Source organism: Rattus norvegicus, chromosome 1, assembly GCF_021556685.1.
Source record: "Rattus norvegicus strain SHRSP/BbbUtx chromosome 1, alternate assembly SHRSP_T2T, whole genome shotgun sequence".
Classification (NCBI taxonomy): domain Eukaryota; kingdom Metazoa; phylum Chordata; class Mammalia; order Rodentia; family Muridae; genus Rattus; species Rattus norvegicus.
In genome coordinates, this window is record NC_141534.1 from 177,853,741 (window position 1) to 177,868,976 (window position 15,236).

At 50.0% G+C, this 15,236-nt stretch overlaps 1 protein-coding gene across 13 annotated transcripts in view; it reads left to right on the forward strand.

The window, feature by feature from the left end:
• The window catches only part of Ampd3 (adenosine monophosphate deaminase 3), a 44,928-nt gene extending 30,259 nt beyond the window's left edge, over window positions 1-14,669 (forward strand). For 12 of the 13 annotated variants that reach the window (XM_087626013.1, XM_087626270.1, XM_087626190.1 and 9 more), the window contains 9 exons: window positions 3,017-3,211; window positions 4,815-4,946; window positions 5,433-5,596; window positions 6,134-6,260; window positions 7,080-7,243; window positions 8,238-8,358; window positions 10,034-10,207; window positions 12,023-12,133; window positions 12,994-14,669. In XM_087626013.1, coding sequence (XP_087482139.1) covers window positions 3,017-3,211; window positions 4,815-4,946; window positions 5,433-5,596; window positions 6,134-6,260; window positions 7,080-7,243; window positions 8,238-8,358; window positions 10,034-10,207; window positions 12,023-12,133; window positions 12,994-13,170 — 1,365 coding nt within the window. In that variant the 3' untranslated portion in view covers window positions 13,171-14,669. 13 annotated transcript variants of the gene reach the window in all.
• The last annotated feature ends 567 nt before the right edge of the window (window positions 14,670-15,236 follow it).

Below are 15,236 nucleotides of genomic sequence, written 5' to 3' on the forward strand. Positions count from 1 at the left end.
TTTCCATGGTGGCCATCATGTCGGGAGCCAGGTTCTAAAGGCAAGAGCCTGGGGCATGGCATGAGTCTGTATGGGCTGAGTTTTGACATTGTGAGCCCCAACCGGCAGGACCCTATAACTGAAATGTGTTCTCTGCCCACGGCTAAGAAAGAAGGAAGTTGGATATTGATTAGAAATGAACATTGTCCACTTTGTAAAGTGTAACATTAGGGACACCATAGATATCATCTGCGCCAGGCCCGATCAAGTGAGTTTGGCTCCCTGAAGCTATTCAAGCTCAGAGAACGAACACGATTATCGATTTCTCATGTCTGCCATGGGTGTGAGGATAGTCAGTGGTAGCTCGGGTCCCAGATATCAAACAGGGCTGCACTGAAATGTGACTGTTCCTGTGAACCTGGATCTGTGACAGGAGAGTGTTTATGTAGAGTCTTCTGGCGAGTCGAAGACGCTAATCTCCAATGAAGGCCCTTTTTGACTTATTCTGCAAATTGGACTGGGGCATGCGCGGTGTGGGGGGGCGGGTGGTGTTCCTGGATGGCCCAGCTGGCTTCATTCTCTGTCCTCTGACTCATGGGAGCCACCACAGGCAGTGTGTATGACTGGGACGCTGGAGGACACAGCTAGAATGGCAAAGAATGTGTGGAGTCATGCTGAGACAGGCCGCGTCTGCGATGAGACAGGCTACATCTGCGATGAGACAGACCGCGCTTGCGCCTGCGCAGTGAGCTAAGCCAGGCTGAACTCTTGTCTCCTTTCTTGGCCCTGCTATGCTCCATGCATTTCTACTTAAGTTTTCCTGTTTTTCCTGGAGGAAGGTCAAGAACTGATGGCAGGAAGGTCCCCGATGAGTGAGCACTGTCCCCAACACCATGGGCTGGCTGGGATAATGGACATACAAGTCCAATAGATCAAATGTCTGGCTTCGCATGTCCTAACAGATAACTAACAAGCATTCCCCGGCTTGAGGCCAGTGCCTCTCACCCCAGCCTTGCCAGAGAGCCCGGTCTGCTGCAGCTCTAGGGTGCAGGCCGGTGTCTGGTAGCCTCTGAATTGGGACTCTCCTTGGGCTCGTGAGAGGTGACCTGGCATGCTCACTGCGTCTCTAGGGCACCCGTTAGCCAGGTGACAGCCTGTAAGAAGGGAGAGAGAACGGAGGGGTGAGGGAGACAGGGCAGGCAGCGTGACGAGTGCTCCTTTCCTAAGATAGAGACGGTGTTTAAAACAACCCACTCTCGCTGGCATGGGCGTGAGGGTGATGTGATTGACAGAGGACAAGGGAAGGAGCTGCTCAGCTCAGAAAGAGGTCGTTCTGGACTCACGAGTGAGTTCTTCGGTGGCAGTGAGGGTGGAGCACATGTTTGGAAGGTAGAACTGACGTGATTGGATGGAACTGAGAGAAGAGGGTGGGAAGGCGAAGCATGCCCCTGGTTTTCACAGTGACCATGAGTTCAGAATCTGTCATTTTTCAGACACTGAGAACTGGGAGATAGTCAGGTTTGGGCTGTGGTCTGAGACAGTACATTTTTGGAGGTACATTAAATTTGAACTGTCTTTGAGTTCCTCAAACAGAGATATCTGATAGGTAATTAGTTCTGGAACCTTCAGCTGATGGTTCACATTTGGGAGTTGTTAAAGACAGAAGGGCACAGAGGACTCAGCTCTCGGTGCTCTTGCAGAGAACTGGAGTCTAGTTCCAAGCGTTCATGGCAGGCAGCTCACAACTACATGCGATTCCATTTCTAGGGGATCCAGTGCCCTTTTCAGCACCCTCCCCAAGCTCTCCCCCTCTCCTTCAGGCCTCCTCTCTCCCTCAAGCCACCTGTCCCATGGCTTCCTCCCTCTGGTATATGTACCTGTATTCACATACACATAAATAAAAACAATCTTTAAAGGCACAGGTGGCATAGGTCTGGGATGAGGATAAGTTGTCACAGGAGAGGTCAGAGGTGAAGGGACAGCTCGATGTTACAGGAAGCCAACATCCCACTGGGCTCCATGCCGGTGCCTCCTTTGGGGGAATATATGGTTCCATCGAGCGCAGGGGACCCAAGCTCCTGTCTCCTGCCTGGGAGTCAGAATTTGCTCTGCAGTCTGAGTCCACATGTTGGCTTGAGGATCTGTTTCTGATGTGACTTGAAAACCCTGGATTCGGGTGAGGTGGTTAGAGTTGATGGAGAAAGGTGTGGTGGTCGCCCTCTTAACTCCCTTAGGGTTGTTGCTTTGGGGATTCCCAGAGAAGTCAGTGGGAAGGGTGGGATGTCAATGGTTATATGAACCCATTGGATCGGATGGTACTGGTTTCTCTCACTCACTCACTCACTCACTCACTCACTCACTCCTCACTCACTCACTCACTCACTCACCATCGACTCACCTGACCAGTACTTTGGACCAATCCATCTACTTTGCCGTAGATGCTAAGTGGATGCAGTGGACCTGGTCCCTGTCGTTGAGGAGCTCCCAGGCAGATAGAAACATCCAAGAGGAGTCAGAAGGATGTGCCCATCATGGATTAGTTGTGCCCAGGGGATCAGGCTTGGCTCCCATGTGCAGGAGGCAGAACAAGGCAGATGAGCATGGTGGGAAGGAAGAAATCCCACAGGCCGAGGAAAGGCACTGGCTGTGTCATCCAGCAGAGCAGCCTGGTGTCCGAGGAGCCATAAGAGGCTCTCACATGTGATGGGAGGCAGCTGGAAGGGGAGAATCGTGGTCACGGGCAGCTTTAATTCCAGGTTAAAGGGCCGGGACTGGGTATGCAAGAGCTATGGAGGACTAGTCAAGAGGGTAAACCAAAACAAAAATACCCTAATGCTGTTTGAATGTGGGTTGGGTGGCCGACCTGCAGAAGGGAAGACCAGCTCCCAGGACTAGGGGGAAAATGGGAAGAGTCATGGTGGGCACTGTGTGCATGGCCCGTGTAGCGCCATGCCTCTGGGCTCCACATGGAGAGCTGAGGCTCTTTGGTCACTAGGGGAGGGGACCAGCTCACTGACCAGTGGGTGATGCGTTCCAGGTAGACACACACATCCACGCAGCGGCCTGCATGAATCAGAAGCACCTGCTGCGTTTCATCAAGTACACATACCAGACAGAGCCGGACAGAACTGTGGCCGAGAAGCTCGGCCGGAAGATCACCCTGCGGCAGGTGTTTGACAGCCTGCACATGGACCCCTACGACCTCACAGTGGACTCGCTGGATGTTCATGCGGTGAGCATCATAAAAGGCTGTGCTTCTTGGACAGTGGTGGCTGGGGAACCATCTGCCTTTTCTTGTAGTAGAGCTGTGGAAGGAATCTGGTGTTATTGAATAGTGGGACTGGGAACAAATGGGTCAAAGGAAGACCATGAAGTCAGGTGGTTACAAGTTCTAATCTCCCTCAATCACTTGGGAATCGTGTACCCGTAGGTGACTCACTTAAGCTTTTATTTTATTTTATTTTATTTTATTTTATTTTATTTTATTTTATTTTATTTTATTTTATTGTCAATAAAATGATGACTGTGGGCCTGAAGAGATGGCAGTTAAGAGCACTTTCTGTTCTAGCAAGTAGACAGGGTTTCAGCTCTCAGAACCCAGTCAGTAGCTCATGAGAGCCTATTACTATAGTTCTAGGGACCCAGCGCCCTCTTCTGGCCATTATGGACACTGCATGCACTCTGCACCCATCCAGCAGGCACACACAACATAAGTAAAAAAAAAAACAATACATTTTTAAAAAGAGAGAGATTTATAAAGTGATGACTATCATGCACCTCGTTAATTTTCAAAGATGTTAAAATTCTGAATGATGGTGTAGTTGCTATGGAGACAGCAGAGTGGTTCTTTAAAATGTTGGCTGTAGAATTCTATAGACTTCTTTGCTCTTAGCTCTTCTTTGCCTTCTTGAAGGCACTGAAAAATGGAGACTTCAGCAGACACTTGCACGCAGCTGTTCATAGCAGCATTGTCTTCAATATTCAAAAGTAGAAAATGACACAAGTATCCATCCACAGACAATAAATAACCCCAATGTAACAGAAACACGTGGTAATTATTGTTCAGACTTTAAAAGACACAGTAAAAACTTAATTTCTTTCTGACCCAATTTTTTTTTTGTGATCTGTGTGTGCATGTTTTTGCACATGTGTGGTACATGTATGTGTAGGTCTGAAGTTGATGCCAGGAATCATCTTGGATTGCTCTCTCTCTCTGTATTCATTGAAGCATGGTCTCTCAGTCAACTTTAGAGGTCATCACTAGAGGCTAGTCTTAGCCAGGGTCTTTGGGGATCCCCTCTCTTTGCTTTCTGAGGAGGCAGGAATTATAGCTGGGACTACTATGCCCACCTGGCATTTACATAGGCTTCTGAGAATTCAAACTCTGGTTCATGGGGTGCACAGTAAACACATTATCTGCCGAGCCATCTTCCCTGACCCTAAACTTGTTAGTTTTGATTGTTCAGTGGTGTCTGTAAGTCAGTTATGTTCCTCAGACCCCCAGGCCCTTGACATTCCACCATAGAGTGCCTGTCCAAAGGCGTCCTATGGCTGACTGAGGGGACAAGGTCCTGGCACTCAGAATGGCCAAGGTGTCATGCCGAAAATTGTGGTGAGCCTGTAATTCTAGCTCTGTGGAGGATGAGGGAGGAGGATTGCAAGTTAGAAGATAGTTTGTGCTACATAGTGAGCCTCTGTCTAAAAGAGAGAAAGGGAAGGAGAGACAGCTAGGGTGGGGGACATTTTCTAGTGTGTCTGCCTTGCAAAGGCTTGGAGAAGTGTATTTGGTAACTGCATAGAAGAACTGTGATGCAGCCAGCTGGATCTCCTCACAGGGCCGGCAGACATTTCACCGCTTCGACAAGTTCAACTCCAAGTACAACCCTGTGGGGGCCAGTGAGCTTCGGGACCTGTATTTAAAAACTGAAAACTACCTGGGGGGAGAGTACTTTGCTCGCATGGTCAAGGTGAGTGAGCCCTCAGCCTCTTCAGATACCCACTGTCCTCTGTCCCTTCCTCTCCCCAAAGGCCCTTCTGTCTACCACCCCACACGGGCAAGCGCCGGTCCCCTGCTCTCGAGCATGGGCAGGTGTGTCTCGTGGGCCAATGGCAGGGAAGGGGTGAGAAGGGAGAGCTCGGAGCATCCTGGCGCCACCCCTGTCCATTTGCAGCCAGAACTTGGCTGGTTGCAGGCTGGCTCCAGGCGGAGACACTGCTGTTGCCTGTTCTGGCTCTACAGCCAGGCCTGATTCTACAGCGTGCTGGTGTCAGACCCTGGCCTCCCTCCCAGGAGAAGCCTTGGCGGGGGAGTGGGTGCTTACACGGCAACCCCAGGGATTTAGATCAGCCTTCCCACCTATGAGCAGGTAGCTGAGGATCCCAGGGCCAACCCAGGGATCGGGGGCTCTCGTGTAGCTGGGAGGCTTTTGTGCCAACTCAGTTCTTGGTATTAGGAAGTGGCCCGGGAATTGGAGGACAGCAAGTACCAGTACTCAGAACCCCGGCTGTCCATCTATGGTCGCAGTCCTAAGGAATGGTCTAGCCTGGCCCGCTGGTTCATTCAGCACAAGGTCTACTCGCCCAACATGCGTTGGATCATCCAGGTGCCGCGGATCTAGTGAGTACTGTGTTCTTGTCTGCCCCGGGCTTCTCCGGGGACCACAGCCTGTCCTGCATGGCTCCTGTCCGTGTGTATGCTCCTGAGCCTGGGGACAGGGACTGTGGGCTTGGCTTTCAGCACACATCACTCTTGCTGTTGAGGAATACATACATGAGAAGGCCTTGCTGGGGGAACACCCTTTCTTCTCATTGAAGATTTGGGTGAGCCTGGGGGATGAGATGACCCATGGTGTCCTACATTACTGGCCTCTGTGGCTGCCATGCAAAGCGACACTCTCATCTCCAGCTGGGCTGGGCTTGAGTGGCAGAGTCCATGTCCCTGGAGATTTGAGGACTCTTTTGTCACTTCTCACCCAGCCTGAATCCCACCTCCTCACTCTCAGTGGCCTCTGGCTTGAGGCAATGGCCACAGGTACAGAAAGATGCCCATCAGTTTGCAAACACTGACCACACTGGCTGTTTTCTCTGCTGAGAAAGTGACAGGGGCCCACTTGGCAGACCAAGTCCCTAACAAGCCAGCCTTTGGTTTCCCCAGTGATATATTTAGGTCAAAGAAACTACTGCCAAGCTTTGGGAAGATGCTGGAGAACATCTTCCTGCCCCTTTTCCAGGCTACTATCAACCCTCAAGACCATCGGGAGCTTCACCTCTTCCTTAAATACGTAAGTCTGGGGGCCTCTAGTGAGCCCATTTTGGCAGAGGAGGGCACTCCTGCCCCGCATGGGCCCAATCACCTTCTCCGGCCTTCCACTCTGCTTCCCTCCCCAGCTCCTGGACCCAGGCACGGACTGCCAGCTCCAAGCAGCTGTATAATGAAAGGAATGGAGGGAGGCTGCTTCTCAGGGTAGTGGTTGCTGGGAGCACTGGGGAAGGCTGTGTCTGTCCCTAAAAGGGCAGCTGCAGGCAAGGGTCAGCAGCCGTTAGTCCAGAGGTCAGAGATACCTGATTTAAACGGTTTGCTAGGTTTCTTCTCAGTGAAGCAGAGGAGCCTCTGGGGCCACCGTGCTCCTGGCCAGGGCCCCCGATCTGTTGTGAGGCATGCGGCTGGTATCTCACAGCCAAACTTGACACACCGAAGGAATCCTCTGCCTATAATTCTGAATCCAGCTTTGGACCTATCTGGGCCCAGAGTGTAGTCATCGCGCTTGGACAGCTTCCTAAACCACTTTGGTCCTGGTTTGCTCAACATTAAGACGAGGCCACAGCCACCTCCCCACGCAGTGTCATTTGAGTGCTAACTAGCTGGCGAGTTGTAAGGTGGGGGGCAGGGGACTTGATGGATGGTTGTAGATGCTTGGCATGTCAAGCAGCCCCACCCCCACTCCAGCCCTCGCTACTGCTGTTGGCAGTGACTGCCACTCCCTGCAGCACTGGCCTCCTTGGCAACAGCAGTGGAGAAAGCTGGCAGCTCAGGCCTACCCTCATCTGGCCCAGCCTCGGTTTCCTCATTGTCAATGTCAGCGTCGATACTTCCCACACAGGTGACAGGGTTTGACAGCGTGGATGATGAGTCCAAGCACAGTGACCACATGTTCTCAGACAAGAGCCCCAGCCCAGACCTCTGGACCAGCGAGCAGAACCCACCCTACAGTTACTACCTGTACTACATGTATGCCAACATCATGGTGCTGAACAACCTCCGCAGGTGGGTGCAGCCCCGGCATGCGTGTGGGCTTCACATGCATGTGGTCCTCCTGCCAACATGCACACCCATGTGGTTCTTAAGTTTATCACATGACTGCTTGCACATGCGGGCACATGCTTGAGAAGACTCGTGCCGATACAGATACGTGGCTTGTGTGCAACGATGGATGCTGTACATTTGCACACACATGTTCATTTGCACATATTTACCAGCACGACCTCCACGTGGAGAGACCTAGGACACACTGACTGACCATATGCATGCTTCTCTACTGCTGTGCAGCCATCTGCACACATGCATTTGTGCCTTGAAAAAGTGCAACTCCCATGCGATAGGCACAGTCTGGACACAGGAGAGACCGAGTGAAGCAGATTCAGTTTGCCTAAATCTTAGGGTGGTGTCCTGTGGAAAGGTCCACAAACCAGACAAAGCGCAAACTGACAGGAGCCAGAAACCCGGGACACAGGCACAGGGCACAGCTACGTTCCCTTCTCTGTGAGTCTAATGTTGCATGCACCTTCCTTTGGGAGCATAGCTTCTCACGGGCTAGCACCGAGCTAATCCAGGTTGTGCCGGGTGAGTTTAGAATGGGGTTGAGAAAAGGGCCTGTAACAACCAGGGTGGAGGTGGTCCTGAGTCGAGCTCTGGGAGATGGGCTCTCTGGTTCTGGCTATGTCATGACCTGCTCAGCGTCTTTCAACACACGCCATGCCCTGGGCCTTTGCTCATTTCTAAAGCAAAGTGGTTGGACCTGATTTCTCATGGAGCCAGTCTTGGAATGCCAAGAAGTGGGGTGGGGGTGGGGGTGAGTGGAGGAGGCCAGGACCCCTGTCCATGTCTTGTCTCCTCTGCCCTTCCACATTGTAGGAGGGGCTGCTCTGGGGTGCACTGCTCTAGCTGTGCTGACCTTGCCATAGGGGTGCTCTCTTCTGGGCTGGGGAAGTGGGCAGGGTAAGCCATGGGCACGTCTTGACCTGGAGCCTCCCTAACACAGGGAACGAGGCCTGAGCACATTCTTGTTCCGACCTCACTGTGGGGAAGCCGGCTCCATCACTCACCTAGTGTCTGCCTTCCTGACTGCAGACAACATTTCCCACGGGCTGCTCCTCAAGAAGGTAAGCGTGCTCTCCTGGAGCTGGCCCTGAGTGTGCGGTTCCCATCCCCCACCCCCTCTTCAGAGCTCTGGTCAGTGCTCCTTGAGGGCCATGGCTCCTGGAGGGCTGAGCTACTGTAGTCTTCTTGGTTTCACTTCAATTTTTATTTAGATATTTTCACATATTTCGATCATATTCTTTCCTTCTTCCAACTCCTCCCTACCCCCTACCCAACTTCATGTTTTCGTCCTCCCCCCGCCCCTCTCTCTCTCTCAAAACAAAGCTAAAGCAGGAAAACGAACAAAGACGATTTGGCTCACTTTTAACCATAAAATAACCAAACACATCACATTTTAGGTGAAAAAAGTGAATAGAAATCTCCATGCTTTCTTTATAGAAACAGCACCAGCAGTCGTTTAGTATCTCTGGTTCCCTTTTCCTTCCCTTTTTAAAGACTAATTTTCCTTTTTCACGTGTGTGCGTGCATGTCTGTGTGGGGGCCTGTGCAGGGTGGGGCAGGTGCCTGCAGAGGCTGTTGGATCCCTGGAGCTGGAGTTACAGGTTGTGAACTGCCTGGAACTGAACTCAGGCCCTCCTCGAGAGCACTGCTGTGATAATGCGCTGAGGCAGTCCTGCAGCCCACCTTCACCTGCAGTGATCTTCACGTAATAATAAGCACAGAATTTGGATTCCATCCATTGACCCTTGTTCTGTGCTGCAAAATTCCTACACCCCTTATTTTAAGGCCTTGAGACAAAGGACCCACCACTGGGCCAGTAACTGACTCCCAGTCCCCAGTGGTGGGCATGTCGGCCATCTAGCTTTTGCTTCTTGTAGATGATATTTGTCACTGTGAACCTGGGTACTCAGCCTCCCTACATATTGGGTCACTTCCAAAATATTGCCTTGTCTCTGGTCCTGACATGTCCTCTTTCTGGTCACATTTGCATGGGACATCAGAAGACTACCATAACACGAAGCCTGCCCCTTCCCTTCCCACAGGCTCTAGCTCCTAGGGTAGACTGTGCTCAGCCCTCCCGTAGTTACTTTGCTCGATGATATATGTCTGCACAACTAACAAGAAGCATCTTAAAAGTGGAAGGACTTATTGTGACTCACACTTTGAAGGATACAGCCTACCATGGCACGGATGCTGACACCTTGTTATACTGCATCTCCCGTCAGGAAGTAGAAAATGGTTAGGACGTGGATCCTAGGAATTCTAAAACCTTTCAAGGCCCACTTCCTCCAGGGAGGCTGTATTTTCTAAAGGTTCCATAGCCTTCCAAAACAGTGACACCAGCTGGTGGTCAAACACTCAAGCACACAAGACAATGGAGGAGATTTTATATTCAAACCAATGAAAACCTCTACTTGAATGTTTCCCATGCATATAGGGGTTCTCCTGGCCTGCCTAGTTAAGGGGCCTGTGGAGGTGTAAGGTATGACCTCTTGCATACCACTCTATCCTACAATCTGAGGCCGAGAGTGAGTACAAACAATGGGCATGAGGCCCTACATGTCCTAGAGCAATGGGTGGAATGCAGCCAGGAGAGGAAGATGGGTCTGGACAGCCCAGCTTTCTTGGCTTATTGAAGGCCTGTCCAGACACTGCCCGACCTCTGGTTTCCACTGGAATTAACACCCCACTGCGCCCTGACACACATCACACGAGTGTCTGTTGATTCTTTTGCAGAGTCCTGTTTTGCAGTATCTCTACTACCTTGCTCAGATTCCTATTGCCATGTCTCCTCTCAGCAACAACAGCCTGTTTCTGGAATATTCCAAGAACCCACTTCGGGAATTCCTACACAAGGGATTACACGTCTCTCTCTCTACTGATGACCCCATGCAGTTCCACTACACCAAGGTGAGGCTGTGGAGAGACACACAGCTGTGTCCTGGCAGGCATCAGTCTGGGCCTGCTCCCCAGCCAGCTCCCTGGCCCCTGCCACTGTGAACATGCAAGCCCAAAGCTGAGTTTTGTTTTGGGGTAGTATGGCTTGATGAAGACAAGGGTGCTCCCCTGGTGAGGGAAGTCTGTCTTTCTTGCCATCTACCTTTTATTGATGCATCTCTGAGATCTTGGAGGAATTAATAGAACTCTCTCTATTGTAGTATTTTACTGTATTTTATATAAAGTGGGCATAAAACCATCCCTTCCTTAAGCTGATGAACTAGAGTCTAGTAGGCCCAGTATATTATACACCATTCAAAAATTGAAGGAAAAAAATTTAACTAATAGTATTTGATCCGTTGGGGAGAAGGCTGGTTTCACTATGTAGACTAAGCTGGCCTTGGTATCACAGAGATCTGCCTACCTCTGCTTATGCCTCTGGAGTGCTGGGATTCAGGCATGTGCTACCACACCTGGCTTTGCTAATAGCATTTTTATGATTATGTTTTGTGTCTCTGGGTAGAGAGACAGGAAGATGTCATGCACAAGGAAAAGCATAACTGGTCCCAGAACATTCTACTGGTGTTGACAGGGTCACGTCACCAATTAGCAAGCAATGGAAGCCACAGTATCCTGGGCACAGCTTCCTCAGACTTGCAGTGTCTGGGCCATTTACACCCAGAATAGAAACCTTTGAAGAGCTGCCTCCCATCTTAGTTGTGTCTGTTGCTCTTTATTGTTGTAAGGACCTGGGGATGCTTTAAAAAATATCTACAAACTCATTTAAAAACGGTAGTGCAATACTCGGGTTTCTTTTCTGAGTGTAGAAATCTTTTGCCTTTAACAGTAGTAACATATCCATTTGATGCCTGGAATCCCTGTGCTAAGGAGGTGAGGCAGTGAGACCCGGAGCTGGGGGCCAGCCTGGGCTACAGATGAAACCCTGCATCAAAACAAAACAAAACAGAAATAACCAAGAGACTAAAAAACAACAACAGCACACACACACACACACACACACACACCCTCCATCCTCCCCAAAATAGTAATGGAATCATTAAGTATTGTATAAATAGCAAAAAATGTTATGAAAATAACTATTTTCCCAAAACGAAAAATCCCAAGAGGAGTGGCATTGTTCTGCAGTTTGCTTTAATGTCTCATTTAATAGAAGACAGCTGGGTTCCCATCTCTGCTCTGCATTCCAGTTTGTTGGAAAGCATGTGAAAGCAATCCTGCCTCACGGCCATATTGGCAAGCGGAGTTGGCAAATAGATTCTTTGTCTCAGAGGGCAGTGGGGAAGAAGGGGCTGATGCTGGACAGCAGGTAGTGCCTGTCCAGAGGAAAGAGCAGGGCCATGGCTAAACCCGCCCCTCAGGGACTGATTGCATCATCTTCCTGTTCTTATTTACTGTTTCTGTCAGTGCTTTGTCGGTCAGTGTCAGAGGCGGCTGCCTTGGGGAGCTGTCCCTCTCATAGACCCTTGTTTTGTCTTGTTTGCATGAATGCTCCCGTATTTACCTTAGGAACCTCCCTTTTATTAGGACCATCACAGGAGAGCAGGACCCCAGCTTTTGGACATTCTAGGCCCTCAGTGCTGGTGAGCAAACGAATCCAGCAGCATGCCTGATCTATCTCCATTTGGTGACTGGCAGTTGCACACAAACAGATCTCAGGAGTTTGAGGATCTAGGTGCTAGGGAGTTGAGGAAAGCCATGGAGAAAGTGCTTTTTGTGTTGCAAGGTGGAAGTGTTTCTCACCTGACTATGCTCTCTGGCGGGGGCTAGGAAGCGCTCATGGAGGAGTACGCCATCGCAGCCCAAGTGTGGAAGTTGAGTACGTGTGACCTGTGTGAGATTGCCAGGAACAGCGTGCTGCAGAGCGGCCTCTCACATCAGGTATGTGTGATGGGCTGTCTGTCCCTCCACCCACCCTTCAGTGTGCAAGCACTTCAGAAAGCTGGACACAGGGTGCCTTCCCAGGGACTGGGATGGGTGACAAGCTGAACCAGCCAGGTCTTAGGAGCACCGACACTTAGGCTCCATGGGAAACCTTGAGAGGTCATCATGGCTGCCCCTCATCTATCTCAGACCTGCACACAGAGAGGTCTTCTCTGGCTGCCCTCTTTCTCCTTAATCTATTTTCCCCATAGTATGCATCACTGTAGACACTGTGCCGTGCATTTCCTATGTGTTTTTCAGTTTCCCTTTTGAAAGGAAGTTGAGTGCAAAGGCTCATTCCCTATGTTCCCAGGCCCTAAAATTGTGCTGGCACCGAGCAGGCAGAGTGCACGCACAAGACTCAGCCCTTTTCATGGCTCCTTTAAGAATCGGATGTGTGACCAACACTGAGAACCTGGGCATCTGCCCAGGGGATGTCATTTAACAGGAAGAGACATCCTTACATGGTCTTGGTCTTGGGGAAAATGACAGTTAAAGTCCTAAGGGCTGTGAGTTGTTCTGGGATCTGGCTTCTCTAGGAACATGACCATCCGCCATGACGGATTCCTGGTATTAGTTCTTTACCTCACCCAGTGCCCATCAATTCTGTACTTCTCTTTCACAACAATGAAGAGAATGACTGAGTGGTCAGGGTCACAACATGGAGGTCCAGGGAGAGCTGGAGTCCCATGGGAGGAAGATGTCCCTTTGAGGATCAGCTTTAGGGACACTAGTCTGTGTGCGGAGCCCCTATTAAAGCTGCCTGTGCAGATCTAGAGATTAACGTGGTTTTTGCTTGTTTTTCTCTTGGCCCTCAGGAGAAGCAGAAGTTTTTGGGTCAGAATTATTACAAGGAGGGACCGGAGGGCAATGACATCCGAAAGACAAATGTTGCACAGATCCGGATGGCTTTCCGCTACGAGACCCTGTGTAACGAGCTCAGCTTTCTGTCCGATGCCATGAAGTCAGAGGAGATCACAGCCCTGGCCGACTAGGCCCAGCGATCCACACACACTTTCATCTTTTGGTTTAATGTCAGGTCTGCTGGGGCTAACGGTGCCCCAGATCTCAAACCGGGGCTTCCGTCTGTGACGAGGACACCTCTGAAGAAATCTCAAGCTCCCAGTTTTGGTTGCACTTTATGAACATGCTCACTTCATTAGCGTTTCTGAGCCAGAGGCTGGCTCTCTTCCATGGGGCTCTGGGAGCTGGCACTGTGTACACCTGTCCTTGGTTGTCCGAGTCTCCTGTGATTACCAATGTTTATATGGTTGGGGCTGGGACTTTGCAAGGCTGAATGCCAAGTGACACAAGGCCTGTCTGGTGTCTGCCACAGTCCTCCCAGCAGACCCTGTAGAGCAGTTCTCACTTTGGTATCTGGCTGGCTGGCTGCCTGAACCCCCACCAAAGCCCCTTTTATAAAGGGGCTACCTAGAGAAAATACAAAGCTCCCCTGCTGACGATTTGTGCACTTTTAAAAACAAGTTTTTTTCCCTGTGAGCACCCCTCCTTCCTGTCTAGGTAGGAAGCCCAACGCACCCTCTGAGGTCATCACTTCTGTTATTTTCCTCATCTAGGAATGAGTCATCTCAAACCATGTTCTGTGAACCCATCTCATGGTCCACTCCTAGGCTGGGGAAGATACAGGGTGAGGTTCTGGGGCTGTTCTCACTTTTTTGTTTTTTTAAATGAAGGCCTTTGAAAAGCATAGGACCTCCGCTCCTTTTGGCTCTAATGTCCTATGATTGTAGCTGTCACCACCTTCCCCCAGGAGTCAGACCAGGGACTGACTCCTCAGGGGAGTGAAATGTTTCAGGACATACAGGACTAGAGCCAAGTTCCTGATCCAGTCACACCCGGTCCCCGACTCCCCTGCTTCCACCTACTATTTTAGGCTTCACATATTTTAATTTTTTTTTAAAGAATCACTGTAACAGTGCATTTTATTTTAAAGCAGATTTCTTCAGAAGCTATCATGGTCCCAGGGACCAGGTAGAGTTAAGTTTAATGTGGACTCTAGCTTTATCAGACTACTCATCTTTGTTACTAGTGCCTAGAACATAGTAGGTGCTCAATAAATACATATGGAGTAATTGAATTACTTTCTCTTTTGGCATCTGTATGTACAGAATACTGAACAATGTTCAAAGATCTTCCTAACTGTTCACAAGGCAGGAAGTCCTGTACCATACTTAGATGAACCTAATTGCACCTGGAAGATGCTCATGTAACTAATTACCCCGTCCTGTGACTCTGCCAGCCTTCCAGTGTTCACACAGCGTATGGAAGGAACCATGTCATGCCTTACTAGGCAAATAAACATACCACCCTACATAGCTGATTATGAAACCGAATGAAACCTGTCGTTATGAGGGATTATTTTTGAAAAGCCTCCATTTGTATACATTTGCCCAAACATAGCAAGTATTGTACAGTTTTTCATTGTATCAAATACTTTTTTAAAGACTACAAATAAAGTCTGTTAGGACTGTGACCCAGTAGAGCAACTGTTTCTTTCTTCACTTTTAAGATGGGCACATGAAAAGCTGTGAGTAGCGGAGAGCACAAGGGGAACCCACAACTTGCAAGCCAGAGCTCAGGCAAGCTATGGTCATACCCAGCACCTCAGTCTCGCTTCTGCCCACAGAGCATCAGCAAAGCCGCATCTGGGGTTCTTTACCATGGATGTTGTCTTGGTCTGTGGGTGTGGTTTTACGTGTCCCACAAGCTTCTCAGACACACTGGTTTCTCTAACACCGTATGTTTTATTAGATCCTTGTCCTCACTGGCCCTCTTGGTGTGTGTGTGTGTGTGTGTGTGTGTGTGTGTGTGTGTGTGTGTGTGTGTGTGTATGTGAATCCCTCCTCCTGTCTGTTTTACAGTTGAAAGCAAAGGCCACTGTACACAGGCTCAGGTTTCTAGACCTGAGGATGGATGGCTCCCTTATATCCTACTTAACTTGTACTGTTGAAAGTCAGCACCATTTCCCCACTTGGTGAATCGCACTTTTGTCTTGAATAAAAACAGGTCTGAGAGCGTGCCTGGCCAGCTCTCTCAGTAG